The sequence below is a fragment of the Gopherus evgoodei genome, chromosome 3, assembly GCF_007399415.2.
Source record: "Gopherus evgoodei ecotype Sinaloan lineage chromosome 3, rGopEvg1_v1.p, whole genome shotgun sequence".
Lineage (NCBI taxonomy): Eukaryota > Metazoa > Chordata > Testudines > Testudinidae > Gopherus > Gopherus evgoodei.
This window is the reverse complement of record NC_044324.1, coordinates 112743925-112760632: the sequence shown is the minus strand read 5'-3', so window position 1 is coordinate 112760632 and position 16708 is coordinate 112743925. Positions and strand designations below refer to the sequence as shown.

At 40.0% G+C, this 16708-nt stretch overlaps 1 protein-coding gene across 1 annotated transcript; it reads right to left on the bottom strand.

Moving 5' to 3' along the window:
- Window positions 1-9680: 9680 nt before the first annotated feature.
- Window positions 9681-12644, bottom strand: TCF21 (transcription factor 21). The gene is made up of 2 exons (XM_030554252.1): window positions 12044-12644; window positions 9681-10153 (listed from the first exon to the last, which is right to left on the bottom strand). Exons 1-2 carry the CDS (start codon window positions 12491-12493, stop codon window positions 10064-10066), a joined length of 540 nt encoding a protein of 179 aa, XP_030410112.1. The 5' UTR covers window positions 12494-12644; the 3' UTR covers window positions 9681-10063.
- Window positions 12645-16708: the final 4064 nt, after the last annotated feature.

Sequence of the window (16708 nt, the reverse complement as noted above, 5' to 3'; positions counted from 1 at the left end):
AAGGTGGATGAGGGAATGTCTTTTATTAGACCAGCTTCTGCTGGTAAGAGAGACAAGCTTTTGAGCCACTCAGTGCCCTTCATCAGGTCAAGCTCAAAAGCTGGTCTCTCACCAGCAGAAGTTGGTCCAATAAAAGCTATTACCTCACCCACCCTGTCTCTCTAACTTCCTGATCAGATCTAAATTTACACCACAGTGACATGAGAGAGGAGCCTGGATTTTATTTTATTTTGTTTGGTTTTAAATTTGTCTGGTCAAGAAAAGCATCTGGAAAGTGGAACTTCTAAGAGGATTACATGTGACTGCAGCTAGCAGAAAATGTTACTGCTTACAGCCTGACAGGCTTCACTATTGTGAAAGAAATGGCCTCTGGCTATGCACATAAAGAGTGTGATTGCACTGTATTCAATATTCAGTCTCCCAAAACATACTTTCAGTCACATACATTGCTCTTTAAAATGTAACTTAAGAACATGTAATAGCAGAAAAACTAGATTAATAGGTGTATTCCAATAATGTCTGTTGGCAGGGGGCTACTTGTGATTGTGGTGTAGTGGTTAGAAAACTTGGCAGTCAAGACTCCTGGATTTTGTTCCCAATTCTAAAATGGACTTGAAATGTGACCCTAGAGAAAGTCACTTAACCTCTCTGTACCTCAAATTACCTCCTTGTAATATGGATATGATACTACTTCATAGTAGATTCAACAACCTTAATTTTGTAAAGCATTTTGAGAACCTTGTCTGAAAGGTACTACACGGTGCAATGTATTGCTCTTAGTTTAGGTTTTCTGAAACTTTAATTTTATAAATTAGTAATTTTAATGTAAGAAATTACAGTGGAATAGTACTGATTGTGTACAGGACAAGTGAAACTGTTTTAAAATTATTTATTTAAAAAACTGCCTCGCAACATTGGGAAAACTTGTTCTACATCCACATTAATTTTCACCTCCAAAATAGGAATTGGTCAGGAGCAATTTTCTCAGATTTCTCCACGTCAAATATTTTCTCTAGCCTCTGAGAGAATATTAAGAATAGCACTGCTTATAGCAATTTTTGCAGCATTGGGAACATTACATCTTCTGCCCTGTCCTTGCTTAATGCTTATGTGCAACAGGACTGCCACCTTGTGGCTCATGAAATGGACAGAAACTTATATAAAGTGAGGGAGATATCTGTTATTGGATGAACTGCCACTGATGAGAGACTCAGAGTACCTTTCCCACACCCGAAGAAGAGCTCTGTATAGCTCAAAAGCATATCTGTCTCACCAACAGAAGTTGGTCCAATAAAAATAGTACCTCACCGACCTGGTCTCTTTAATATCCTGGAACAACATGGCTACAACAACACTGCAAGAAATGTACATGGAAGATGCACAGTAAATTGAGGAAACTCTTTAAAAGGAGGGATTCTTATAAATTTAGAGCAGTTGCTCATATCCTGTAGTTGAGCGACACCCCAGGGAATCCCTTGCAGTTTTCTAGGGTGTGTCATGTGACTTTCCATTCCTTGTCCATGGTCTGCTCAGTCACCCTCAGATGTTACAAAAAATCTCTCAGCCATTGCACAGATTCCTATGGTGCCTTCTGTGGAACTTGGCAGTTCCTCTGAGGTGCTATATATACTTTCCCAAAGGATGCTGAGGTTTTTCTCTGGAGGATTGTGGTCGATTTGTGAGTAGGCAGTCATGTTATGAAAAAAAAAAGATAATTGCGGTTTAGCTAAACTTGTGGCTTTAATGCCCAGCTTTTTGCTTTTGAGCATGTTATTAGATGCCTGGTATTACAAACAGCGGCTCTCTAAATGTACTTTTTTTCCACAAACCTACTGTTACTTTTTCAGGTCCTTACTTCTCCTAGTGTTATTTCCATAGAGATGCTTAGTCATGACCCTGATGTTATAAATATATTTTTGTATTCTAAAGAAATTAATCTCACATTATTTTGAGCTTCCAACTATCTGTTATCATTTGTTCCTCATTCATACTGGGCTATATTTTCACGACAGGACCTCTAATTGTCCACATAAGTATTCACAGGCAGGTGCATATACAACTATTGTATTTGCATGTGCAAACAGACAATTGTGCATACAAATTCAATGATGTTTGCTTGCAAATTTGGCAGTTGTGTAAGCAAATGTTTGCACACAATTAGAAACTAGGTAAAAAGTTTAGATGTTTATCCAGATACCTCGAAACTCTTCCCTATATTCTCACAGAATCATCTTCCCCTGTTTCCTCTCCACAAGATCTTGGATTACTTGCTCTCCCCTACAGCATTCCAGATTGAACTGTGGCTGCTTCTTCCTCCAACACACAACTAATTCTTTCCTGCCTCCCTGTAGTTCTCTACAGGTTGCATGCTCCCTCTTACCTTCCTTTGAAGATCTATTGCATGGACCAGCTATTGCTATCTTTTTGATCCCATGGATAGTGTCCTGAATTGTAACTTGGGAGACCTGTTTTCTATTCCTGCCTCTGTCATTGATCTGCTGTGTGACTTTGAGCGAGTCACTTCACTCTCTCTCTGTTTCCCCTTCCACCATTTGTGTTGTCTCTTAGATTGTAAGCTTCTGGAAGGTGGGGCAGTCTCTTACTATGTTTGTACAGTGCCTAGCACAATAGGGCCCTGTTCTCAAATTAGGCCCCTAGGTGCTATGATAATGAAAATAATTATAATTGAGCCTTCAGTTATTGTTTGTTTTGTAATGGACTTGCTAGTTACCTAAGTATCCCAGACTACACTGAAAGAGCTAGTGTGCACTCTGTTTTAATATAGTAGATATCTAGAGACAATCAGCTCCTGCACTAAATCTTAAAGTGGAGGCAGCAACATCTTATTGGGGAGATCATTATCAAGGGAGAGCTCATACTGAGCATCTCATGGATTGTTGAGGAGCTCTCAGAAGGCAGCAGCCTCTAGGGAGAAAGACACAGCCATGGGAAGAGGCTTGTAAGGGAAGGAACCCACTAGTTGTTGAGTTTAGATATCAGATTGAATAGTGCAAGCACTCTGGCTTATCTGCTACCCTTGCCATCAGCATACTCATATGCTTCTGAGATAGATATGCCTTTATGTGCAGTATAACAGCTCTCATTTGGTGTATTCAATCATATGATGACATGTCTGGTGTAAATAGTAAAAACAGCTCCACAGTAACCATTTATATCCAAACAAACAAAAAATTATTTCTTCAGATTTTATTTTACAACCTAATGCATGGAAAAAAAGTACAGAAGCACTATACCAAAAAGAAAATGGAAAAGATAAAGAGCTACTGACAAGATTCTCCTTTAAAAGCAGCAAAGAATCCTGTGGCACCTTATAGACTAACAGACGTTTTGGAGCATGAGCTGTCGTGGGTGAATACCCACTTCGTCAGATGCATATGTATTCACCCACGACAGCTCATGCTCCAAAACGTCTGTTAGTCTATAAGGTGCCACGGGACTCTTTGCTGCTTTTACAGATCCAGACTAACATGGCTACCCCTCTGATTCTCCTTTAGTAACTTTACAGCTGGCACAATGGAACCATCTTTCCTGCTTAACCATATCTAGTTTCAGCAGCTGGGATTTAATCAAACATACAGATTGTATCCTTAGCATAAAAAGACTCTGTTGGCAATACCAAGGAAATAAAGAGATAAATAATAAAATTAGAAGAGCAACAGAATATTAGCCAGGGTCTAGAATTTAAGAGGTGTTGAATGACTCTTGTGACATGTTGAGCACGCTACATTGTCACAGATTTGTCTTCTCCTTTCTACTGACAATGTGGCTGGATTGTGGTGTGGGATAAAATGGAGAAAAGGGGAAATGATTATGTTTCTGTTTGTTTCTAGTTTCTTCCTATATTCTTCAGAATCACTCACCCAGTGTCAGACTCTGTATTTCTATCATCCATTTCTCCAGGGCCTGATCCTGCAAAGTGCTGAATTCTCTTTGCACAGAAGTGCTGAATACTCTCCGTTCCCAATGGCTGTGCTCCCTTGAAAATACAAAAGCCTCATCCTCACTGAGGAAATTGTACAAATGTTTCAGTTGCTCTTACCAGTTCAGTTCTACCAGTGTTAACAATGTTGAGATTCCGTAGTGTAGATGGGTTGCTGACTGTGTTTTTCTATTTCTATATTAATTTTCACCCAAGAAGCATTATTAACTATTTTTATCCTGCCTCTGGGAGAACATTAAGTATAGAAGAAACATGAAAAGCACTATATGTAAGTGGTAGGTGGTGGTGTTATTCTGCAATCTCTTTTTTGTATAAAAAACACTGCATATTATTGTTATTGTTTCAATGACAAAAAATATTGCCTTGATGGTTAAATATGTCACAGTAGGCACAAACCCAAAAGCGAGGGATAGCACAGTCATTCTGGTCATTTGTCATACACTGGCTTTTGTCTCATATATGTTTGAAGGGTGAGAGGTATGTAGCTGTAATGATCTGGACTGCCGTCCAGTTAAACAGTTATCTTCGTGTGAGTGCTTCATCCACGGGAATGTTCATTGTCTCTTCCTCCTCCTCCTCTTTGCTGCTGTAGTCCAGAATTTCACAGATGTTCTTCCCAGAGTAGACAAAGGCAGCTGCAGCTCTTAGGCTCACTCAGCTATGTTCTCTTCCTCTTTGGTGGTCTGACTTCACCCTTTTGTGATCTAGATGCTTATGGTCCGTCCCCCTCCCTTTTGAAGGACTGAGCAGTGGCGGGAGAAACAGAGATCATTCTATGGCTGTTCATTCGCCTCTACTCTTGACTCCTCCTTGGGTAGCTACACAAGCTCAGGGGCTAGTTTGCTACCTCTCCCCTTTCCTGGCCTCTCTCATCTGGAATGGCATTGTTGTTTGCAGTATTGTTGTAATCATGTTGGTCCCAGGATACTAGAAAAACAAGGTGAACCAAGTAATATTTTTTATTGGAACAACTTCCGTTAGTCCAATAAAAGATATTATCTCACCCACATTGTTCCAAACAGCAGCTAAACAACCCCAAACAGACGTTTCTAAAAGATATGCCTTAGGAATTTGGGGGGAAGTTCTATAGTGTGTGTTATACAGAAAGTCAGCTTAAATGATCACAATGGTCCATTCTGGCCTAGGAACCTATGACTCTAGTAAACAGTTAATCCATATTTATAGCTGGGAAATGGACTTGGGTACGAATTATGCAAAAGAGTGCACTTGAATATAGATCTGCTTGTCTTTTTCACTGTTGGTGAAAATTACCTCACATATTTTAAGGAATGAGGAGGAATATTTGTCAAATGTCTTTCTCACCAGGGACACTTCAAATTCTTCACTTAGTGCCTGTGCCTATTTGTACACACACATTAATGTTTATTTAGTCAGTTTAGAGGTTCAAGTTTCAGGACAAAACTATAAGTCACAAGAATGCTTAATTTCAAAACTGTTCTGACAGTAAAGGCTTGTTAAAACAGTCTAAAAACTCTTTGTGAACTATATCAATTTGAAACCTATATAGTTAAAGTGGTGACCCTTGTGTGGTCATAGTTATGCAGATATAACTTGCTCTTGTAAATGTATGGGCACCTTTGTAAATGTATGGGCACCTTCATTTGGGTATAACTGCATCCACAGAGAGGTTGCACTGATTTAACTATTTCAGTGAAAAATCATACCCCTGCCTGACATAATTAAATCAGTACAAAAACTGTGTAGAACAGGTTCTTCATCGGTGGGAAAGGACGATGTGAAACCAATATACTATGATCAGACACTGCAAAATATTGTATTTGGTTGAAGCATGAATATTTTTGACCTCACACTTGTGACTGATTGCCTAGGAAAACGTACTTGTGAGTTCACCAGTGCCATTGCTGTCATATTCTTCATAATACCTATTTTCAAAAAAACCCTGGTCCTTAGATCACATTGGTGTTATTTATTATCAGTGCTGTAAAAACGCAGTCCCTATCCTCAATTCACAGTCTAATTCAGATGCAGACAGCAACGTTCACACACATGTGATGCACAGGTAGAGGGTACAGTCTTGTAAGAGTGCTGCGTATGTTTTAATAACCATCTGGATTATTGAGTCTAGACTGCTGTGTAAAGGCTCAACAGAAGAAGTATGTTTTCATGAGGGATATGAATGATGAAAGGAAGATCAAGTAGGGCAGGAGGGTGAGGGAAAATATTTTTATATCAGAAAAATACAATACTCTAGTAACATGGGGGTGGGGTTGAGATACATAATTTCTGTGATGTTTATTGGTTCAAATTATCCCACTTTGTTCCTGAGATGTATGGCAATGGCTGTTGTGAAGTTCCAAAGAACGCAATGCTTCCAAGTCATTGGGTTTACATGGAATAAACGCAACTCCATATTCATTACACATCTGTGGGTTGCTCTATACAGCAACCAAGTGCACCTGACTGCAGAAGGAAAAATAGACTGACCTTTATTCATTTTGAGGAGTACATTACTCCACAAGTAGTCTTGAATGGGACTACTTGCAGAATAAGGTTTTACCGAAAGTGAGTGAAGGTGACAGAATCTGTCTCCTTGTATTTACTATGTAACTATGAAACTTTTGTCTCTACATTGGTTTCAATGCAGGCTTTTATACATGATTGCAATTATATTTCTCATAGTTCCATTTTAAACTATTTCCTTTTTCATTGCTCTGTTCCTGTACATTTAAGTGGTAAATATCCCTTGAAATCCTGGCCTCTAATGAACAATTAATATAACCAGATTAAACAAGGAGCAGAAAAATGTTGACTGAATTTAGTCATTGTTGAGAACTGGAGTGGTGAAGAGATGGAACCTATTTATGCAGGAAATCTGGAGTCCAATCCTGCATTTTTTGTACATCCAAAACTCCCATTGACTTAAAGTTGTGAAAAGAGAAGAGCACTTGGCTTCAATTCTTTAGCAAGCAGTAGTTAATAATGACCCAATTCATTATTTTAAGTTTCAATAAAATTCTTTTTTCTGTTTCATTAGGTAACATAAAAATGTGAATCTAAAGGGATCTTTGATTATAAAGTACACCTAGTTTAAGGTTGTGGGACTTGATTCTGTTCCTCCTGAAGGAAATGGTAAAACTCCAGTTAATTCTGTGGAAATACAAGCATGCCTCTGGTCCTACAGTTTTTATACAGGCAAAGTTCCCATCATCTTTAGGTGTGCAAAAAATTCAGGATTGACCACCTTATATTTACCCTATAATAAGTAAAATATTCAGGACCAGATCTTCAGCTGTTTTAAAGTGGCATAGCTCCACTCAAGTCAAGGGGATTATGTTAGTTTGCCCCAGATGGGGATATGTGTCTGGGTTTTTAATTTCACCAGGTGTTAAGTTAAAGAAGTGAAGAAAATGAAATTAAATAGCACTGTTATTAAGAAGTATTAGAACAGTTACTTCAAATTCACACACACACATATTTCCTACACAAACATGTTTATATATATATTTTATAGGTAGTAGTTTTCTTTAGCTGTAGTTATGAGACCATAATGTGTTTACCAGTTTATTGTTAGTTACATGAATTTACTAGATCATAGTTCTCTTGTAATCTGGATTCACCTGAGGGACTAAATAATTTGTGAATCTAAATGTAAAATTAAATCAGAGGTTAGTAAAAGAGAAATATAATCAGTAACTCACTACACTGATCTATTGGACAAATCAGGAAACCGATTTGCAATAAGCTATTATCCTAAACTATTATTAACATTCATCTAATAATACAGAGTCTGTGACCTCACCACTCCTTCTTATTTGAGTCCGGACTCTGTTTATGTAAAACAGGGCGGGATCCTACTCCCCTTTCTTCAAGAGGGATTTTGCCTGAATAAAGTATTGTAGATCAGACTTACACTGGGAGGAGACGTCAGAAATGAAATGGAAGAAATGACAGTGTAATGGAGTCTAAAGCAAAGAGAAAAAACGTTAACAAAACATCACTAGAAAAAGAAGAAAGTGCGCTGGGTTTGGAGATACAAAATCAGAAAGATATACCTGGGCCCCAATCTCGCAGTCCTTACTGGAGCAAAACTTCTATTGGCTACTATCTAATTTATTTATCTTGGCCAAAATTATCAGATGTAGAGGTCTGCTGTCAAGGGGAGTTTTGCCGTTAACTTAAAGTGTTCAGGACTGAGCCGTAGATAACTAATGTTTGGCACTGAAACCCATAGTTAAGCTCCTAAAGAAGTAGTCTGTTTTCCCCAGGTGCGGAGCATCAGCAGCTCCCATTGACTTCTATGGGCTTGTAGATGAAAATCAGGTCATTAGATAGCTCAGAACCCGGTCCTACAAAAACGTTTTCATCTAATTTGACTTAGCCCAGGGGTCTCCGTGGCTTCAATGAAAGGCATTGGAATGCACAGTTACTCAGGTGCAAAAGTGCTTGCTGGCTCAGGCCAGAAATATGAATGTAGGTGCCTAATTTTAAACCACTACATTTGAAAGTTCTGGCCCTAGATTTTTCTAGCTGTCTTCCCAGTGATATCCAATCGGATCACCACCTAGCCCCTAGTGTAAATCAGCTATATTGCCTGCGCTCTCTTGTCTTCCCCTGACTCCCCAAAGCAAACCGTTAAGCTTCCCATGACACTTTTAACTTGTTTTGTTTTGATTTTTGTTCTTGTGCATTTCCCATTTCCTGGCAAACTCTTCCTGGTGGAGATAGAGACGGTGTAATGCAGCGACCAGAAAGCCAATGTTGTCTATTTTCGTAAAGAAAAAGAAAATACCCAGGTATCAAATTGAACTGAAAAAAATATTGAAAGAGCAAGTGAAGCGGAAATTTAAAGCCCCTCTGCTAATAATAACAGTATAAATAACCGAAGACATCTTGTAAACAGTGCGGTCATAACCCTGAAACATTAAACAGCTCGGTGGGATCTGGCGCATCAGCTGCCTGTGGACTCCGCTGGCTCAGGGGAAAGAGCCCGGCGCGGTCTGTTTATCTCAACTTTAATCTCCCACAGACTAGCTGATCAATAGAGAGGAAGATGTTTAAATTAGAAATTCTAGGCACCACGAACCCGGGCCAGGGGGAATCCTTCCTCTGGCTGCACTTGGTCGATAAGTAACACCTCTTTCCCCCCAAATTAAATTGTAGGGGAGGAAAACCGCCTCCAGAATGGATCAGGCCTCGGATTTCCCCCCTGTGTAGTTAGTAAAAGTTAGTCTTTTTTAAATTACAGTAAGGCGCAAGCCTTGACAATCGATATTAATGTGTACTTCGTAAGAAAGCTGGGCTATGAAAACTATAGCATCACATGGCGAGCAGCAGGCTACGAACTTTGTTGCTGGTCAGTTTCAAATTGCAGGCGGCTGCTTTAGAAATGCCAGAATCCCTAATCTGCCAGGTTATTATTGCACTTCAGGGGTAATTCTCTTTCTTCACAAAATATAAAAAAAGAAGTGCGACCTGGCAGTCAGGCTCCAAACACCATCATCCTCCCCACCCCGAAAGGATACGGTCTAAATCTTCTTAATTGGGAAAATAAACACTTTATAATCTAGGGTCAAAGAGTTTTGTTCCCGGATTTGTCATCCCACATCAATGTGGGTGCTTTCAGGAGAACCGAGAACGAGGTGTCATTCCACAAAACGCTGAAATGAAAATTAGACGGCTCTGTATTTATTTTCAATAGAAAGGAAGATTTATTCACAGAAATATAGCAAAACCTGTTTGAAGAAAATATATCTATATATCTTTAACGTGAATTACTTTATAGATGTGACTATCAAAGTCAATTATTCTATGAATCTACATATGTCACAATGTATCATACAAAAGATACACATTGGTACGTTTTGTTTGATCTTCCTCGCTATTAGCACTTGAACCAGCAAGGCTGCTTTGCAGGACAATCAACTGTACACGCGTTAATAAAGTTAAATATATGGGATCTTTGGGGTGGAGTCTTTGCTAATGTACATTTGGTCTCCTCTTTACTGAGGATGAATCCCCTCGTCTCTATAAAGTGTTCCTTAGAGAAGGGGGAGTCTCCAGCTTCCCTCTTCATTTCCCCCGCCTTACACACTGAAGATGGTCTCCTAGGCTTGAGGTTGGTCAGGATGCTGTAGGTCCACACAAGCGATTTGTGTTCACCACTTCTTTCAGGTCACTCTCGGGTTTGCCAGCCACCATAAAAGGCCAAGTCTGTAGCAGGAAACGACATGGGATGGAAAAGGGGGTTATTAAAACAGTAGGGTTAACACAATGATATTACAAGTGTCTAGTGAGACTGTGCTACACCAGAACCCACGGGCAGAATAGCCTCGCCACATTTTTATCAGCGATAAAAAGTGGCTGAGCTAGGCAACCAAGTGCTGGGTTAGTCATTTCTAACGCGCATAAAAACGCGTAGCCTCCCAAAGACATTCGTCTCTTTCCCTTGTGATTATATATAGTCCTCCGAGTCATGAATCGTGTTCTATCCATCGCAGAAACCGCTCTCTGTCGCTTTTTAGATAACCGATAGCGTTTTCCTGAGCACAAAATTAATACTAAGATATACGAGTAAAGACAGATCAAAACCGTTCTTCCTAAACTGGGCAATGTCAAGGCACCGCTCTCATGTGCTGCTTCTCTGCTTTTAAAATGAAATCCATTTTACCAAAAGTCTCAGCATTCTATACTGTACCTACTACTGTAATTATACTATTAGAGAGCCAATTCCTGCTGTCCTTATTCAGGTAAAAGTCTCACTGAGGTTAAGGCGAGGTTTAGCTGAGTAAAGAATGCAGGATTAGACCCATAATTTAAATTATATTATTTCCCCCTAGGTTTACCGCTTCATTAAGAGCAGCCTCCTTTGATAGCCTTAGCAATAAAAAGCTGCACACCCGAAAATATTTTGCAAGGAGTACAAAGGGATTGCCCTCAGACTGCATGCTGTCCACTTGTTAGATTGCCGTGTCTACCCACAAATTAAGATTCAACTATTTAAAAAAGAAACAGCTCAAACCCTTATCAAATCACCTTGTGGAGGGCAAACTGCCGGTTATTTTTCTGCTGAGCCCAAAATGTTTGAAAAGCAGCTTCAAGGAAGATCACCCCACTGAACGGCCACAATGTTTGATTAAATTCATTTATCATGCAATGTCCAACCATGTATTAAAATTTAAACGCTAAATGAAGAGTAAGAATGATCTATTTTAGCCAGCGATTTTAGAAAATTTATTCAGTCCTTGTAGTGGCTTGAATTATTACTATTATGGATACAGTTGGCAGTACAGCGAGAATGAATTACACACACACACACACACACACACACACACACACACACACACACACACACGAGAGAACTTGTGTTTCATTTATCTTTACTGTACTTCCAACGGTACAGTAATAGCTACAATTACCTAATACATCTTTTCAATCCGTGGTTAAATTAGACAACTCTCACCTAGGATTTAAAGGATTTTTTTTCTACTCTAAAGTTCTCATTTATAAAAGAAACATCCCGAGAACAGTAAATCTGAGGTAATGAACGAACAGATCTATGGTAATGTTTTAAAAAAGCAATTTTTTATGTGTGTGTATGCTATTTTACATCAATAAACACCAGAAAATATAGAAGAAATGAAGACTGAATCATTCGTTAAGAAATCGGACCTGTTCCTATATACTGAACACTGTTAAAGTACTTAATTGAACGAGAAATCCTGTTTGGATAAATACTGCGTGTAGAGACGTCATCTGTCTCCCAACAGTGTGTGTTTAAAAGATGTTACTGAATCGATTTGCACAGTTGTAGCGTATTTGACCTGTCACCCCCCCTTTTGAGCAGATTAACAGAAAAGGCTAGTGCCATTATAATGTTAAGATCTTTTTATAAGTCAACTAACAGCGTTTGGGGAGGGAGGTGATTTGAATGGCGTCTGATTTATTCTAATAAACGCAATAACTCAACGCCCCAAATATACTCTCAGTGGATCTGCCAGAAGTCCTCTCTGAAGGGTACAACACATGTTGATTTCCCCCTCCCTTCACCTCAGTGATCTAGTGTATTGATGAACTATTAAACGCGCCCAGGCATGACCTTACCAGATTGACTGGGTGAATGTAACCATTTTCGTACTTGTCATTGGCCAGGATCTGTCTCAGGTGAGCAATGTAGCTGGATGCCAGTCTCAAGGTGTCCAGTTTGGAAAGCTTGGTGTCTGGAGGTACCCAGGGCAAAGTAGTCTTAAGCCTCGAGAAAGCTTTGCTGAGTACCCGCATCCTCGCCCTCTCCCTGGCGTTGGCAGCGTTTCTCTGGACTTGCTTCCCCTCTTGGCTCACTCCATTTAAAGGGCTCTTTTTGGTGGGAGCCTTTTTCCTCTTGCCAGAGGCGCCTCTCCCCTTTTGGGGGGACGCGTTCTCGCAATTGGAACCCTCTTCGTTGCTCTCGTTCGATGTCCCAAACTCTTTGTTAGAATCCATTTTCAGGCCATCGCATTCCAGCATTTCTACCTCCTGAAGGTCTTCCACATCGCTGAGCGAGCCAGTGGACATGGTCTGAGAGATGCACAAGGATCAAAGCTTCCTCGGGGGCAGGCGTTGGGTGAATACCTCAGGCTGAGAAGACGTTTCCCCTCGCCCTGGGGTGTGATAGGTTTGCAGTCAAGAGAGGATCCCCGCCCCACCCCCGCTTCTTGCCCGTGTTTGAGTGAGAGAGAAAGCTGAGGAATTTGGTGAGGACACTAGTAATTTATCTGGGGAATAGAGAGGCGGATCCGGCTGCAGCCCAGGGGAGGGGCCCTGTCCGGCCACTGCCTGTTGCTGCTCACCACGTTCACAAACCTCTGCTCAAGAGCAGGAGGGAGAAACAGGCACCAAAGAAGAGTTCCAGTGATCTCAACATTGTAATTCAAATCTTCCCAACTGGAGCAAGGCAGCTCCTCCCTCCTCTGCCCCTTAGAACTCTGCATGGCTCTCCCTCCTGCCTGCTAGATGACCCAGGCGGCTGGTGTCATCCTTGTCCCTGACTCCTGATGAAAGCTAAAATGCCTCCTGATCAGGGTGCCCAGCGGATCTACCAGGCAGCTGACTTGGAGATGGATTTGTAACACATAGCTTCTGAACTGTATTCTGTAAACTCATTTGAAAGAAATTTGTGGATGATTGTTTGAGAATGCATCCTATTAGGACATACTCTGAAACACAGATGCTGGGTCCCTTAGTGAAAGCACAGAAATTGAAGGCAGGAGATCAGAATTCTGTTATAGGCTTCCTGTGTGACTATGGCTAAGCATCTTAATCTCTCTGTGTTTGAGTTTACTCATCTGTAAAATGGGAATAATAATAATAATAAATATAATTAATAATTAATTCTTCCCTAATTCTCAGGTATGCTGTGCAATTTATTTCATCAGAATCTGAAAAGCACTTAGAAATTCTTCCAATAGAAGGCACTGTATAAGTGCAAAATGATATTATAATTTAATGTTAGAATATTTTCTCTTAATAACAAATAGAATAAAAATATATACCTGCACATTGAAATGAAATCAGGAAAGATATTTACCAAATGTTGCAAAGTTTACATAAAAAGTTGCCTTTAAATAAAACATCAGTTTAAATAAATATATTTCTTTCAAAGATTTTGGTACTAATGTTAATATTTATTTTGTTCATTTATATTGTAGAAATATATCTTGTTGTCTATGTTCAGTTTACTGCATGATCCATTACCAAAGACCTGCTGGGAAGTTTGTCTGAGTAAATACAGCACAAGCTGGTCCATAGAATAGGAATTTCAAAAGAACTTAGCTTTGGTCTAATTCTGCTGCCATTGAAGTCAATAGGAATTTTACCACTCATTTTAATGAGTGCAGAGTTAGGTCAATACTGAGTGTTTTCATAATCCCACCCATAATGTGTACATGTGTAATGTGTAAATGTTATTAAAACCCATGTAAAGCTTTTTCTGAACTATATATAGTAGATTTTCAAAAGCACTCATTGCTGGCCTAACTCCGCTTCCACTGAAGTCAGTGGTTAAATGCCTCTGCCCCTGGAACCAAGTGTAGAGGGAGGTCCATAGAAAAGTAAATGCAGGCTGCTCTATGTATTTCCTTCCCTATCTCGTCCCCTCCCCACACATAGATCTTGGACCAAAAATAAGTCTCTCTGGAGATTGGGTTGTGCATATGTGTGGGAGGAGAGAACAGGACTACAGGGAAGCAGATCCACATATGGGTGGTGCCCTATGTGTGTATGCAGAACGCACAGTCTGGTCCCCAGGGAAAACAATTACTTAGGAGACTTCATTGCAATGTGCAACTTAATTGCTCCAGGCCTGATCGAAAGCTCCTTGAAAACAGGAGAAAGACTCTCATTGGCTTCCGTGGGCACTGCATCAGGCCCTTTGTCCACACTCCTAAAAAAAACCCCAAACCAACATAATATTTAGGGGATATTGTGATGCTAAATTAGTAAATGATGGTATAGTGATCTGAGATTTTAAGATGAGAGTTTTTATAGAGGAACAAATATTATTGAATATAGATTTTAATAAGCAATGAAAGTATCTCTTAACTATTCATCCAGTTAGGTTTTCCCATAGTTATATAAGCCAGAAAAAGAAGTACAGATCTAAACTTTAAACCAGTTCTTGTCATTTGGTTGCAAGATAACACCCCCTACTTAGAATAAGATAAGTATATTAAGATATCATATCTTCAAGCTCTGGGATCTGTTGGGAATTCACTAACCTCTAATGTCATGTTATGTTAACTGTGCCCTGTTTGCGTTTTCCCTGTGCTAAAAACTAAACAAATTGTCAGCATATCAGCTCTAATTAATGAATTAGGATTTCTTTCGTTGTAACATCCTTGTTACAGATCCAAAAATTACTAATCACCAGCATGGAGATTTATGAGCTTTCTTATTTTCTGTGCCTGATTGTTGTTTGTGCAGGTGGAGATTTAAATGACCATATCCACTGCAAGGATTTATGGCCTAAGTGATTGATGTTATTAACCAGCAACAAGATTCTTCCCAGAACAGGGTTGACAGAAATATCAAGTTGAAGGTGCTTGCTTCTTTGAGCACAAGTGACCACAGAGTGCAATATGTAAAGCACAAGAAAAGCCCAGAAAATAGTAAAAGGATATCAAGCAGCATGTCTCCATAGGCTTTCAGTTAAGTGACTTTTCACTGCATCCTAGAAAGTTCTCAAAGTCTTGACTAGATGGGAAAGCAAAAATAATTTTCAGATTTTATGAAAACATCTAAAAATGCATCTTCACACACACAAACAGTATGAATCTGAATTTTAGAGACAGTGTGCATCTTTGGCTTTCATTGACTTCAAATGGAGTTTAGAGCCCTCAGCACTTCTGAAAATCAAACTAATATAGATCATATATTTTTATAAAAATAGATAGGGGGTGTGAGTGTATACATGCACACACATGCACATATACTCTGAAAATCAGAATAATCTAGATCATATTTTTAATATAGATACATACACAAAAAAGCGTGTGTGTGTGTGTATATATATACACACATGCTTTTTTGTGTGTGTGTGATTAATTTTGTAATAGTCTTCATTGAGAAATAGACAATGAAAAGTAAAAAAAGTTAAATGATTTACAGCTTGTATATGTTTCCAAATCCCACACATTTCACAGGATATCCAATAGAATTAGGCAATTATGCTGTTTTACAATTCATCAAAGCCACAAGACCAGACACTACAAAAGCAGACAATACCTCGTAGACTTAACATGTTAGAGAGATTGTGGTAGTGGTGATGATAGTGGTGGGGGTCCTGAGGTTTAAGACAGATGAATGGTGCCCTGCAGAATTGGATTCTATCCCTGTTTCTGCCAGAGTTCTCATGGAATGCTGGGCAAGTCATGAAACCTAACTTTTCAAAGGTGGTCACTAATTGTGTATTCCTTATTTTCTGGGTACCCAACTTGAAACCCTGGGATCTGTTTTGCAGAAGTGCGGAACACTCACAGCTGGAACTGAAGTCAGTGGGAGTGGTGCTTTGAACGTATCAAGTGCTAGACTGAGTTTAGTACTGTGAAGAGGCAGGTTTTAAGAGTCTCAGATTGGGCCCCCCAAATTGGTGGTCACGTTTGACTTTAGTCTCTTTGGCCCAGATCCTCAAAAGTATTTAGGATCCCAACTTCCATTGAAATAAAATACTGAAATACTTTTGAGGATCTGTGGCTCAGCTCCTCATCCACCTGCAGCTTCTCACCCCAGTCCCAGTCTCTTTGCCCAGCCAGTCCAAGTATCCCCCACTAGGCTCCTCATCCAATCTCAGTCTCTCTACACACCTTCCCTAGCTCCTTCTCAGTCTCTTTGCCCAGCCAGTCGCAGTTCTTCCCTTGCACCCTGGCTCCCTGTTGGATATGTCTTGTCTTCCCATAGCTCTGTTCACCCCTGTTGGTTCTCAGTCCCAGTCTCCTTGTCCAGCCATTCCCAGTTTCCCCCAGTCCCCAGTCTCAGCTCTTTGACCCCAACAGGCTCCCAGTCTTCCCTCTTTGTTTCCTGGCTCCCAGTCTCCTTGTCCAATCGGTCCCAGCTTCCCCTTTCTCCTCACCCTGCTCTCTGTCCCAGTCTCCTTACCCAAACACTCCAAGCATCTCCCTCCTAGGCACTCAGTCCCAGTCTCCTTATGCAACCAGTCCAGTGTCACTCAGCTCCCAGTCTTTGTCTCCTCCATTTCTATCCCAATCTTCTTGCCCAGCCCCTCTGTCCCTCTGC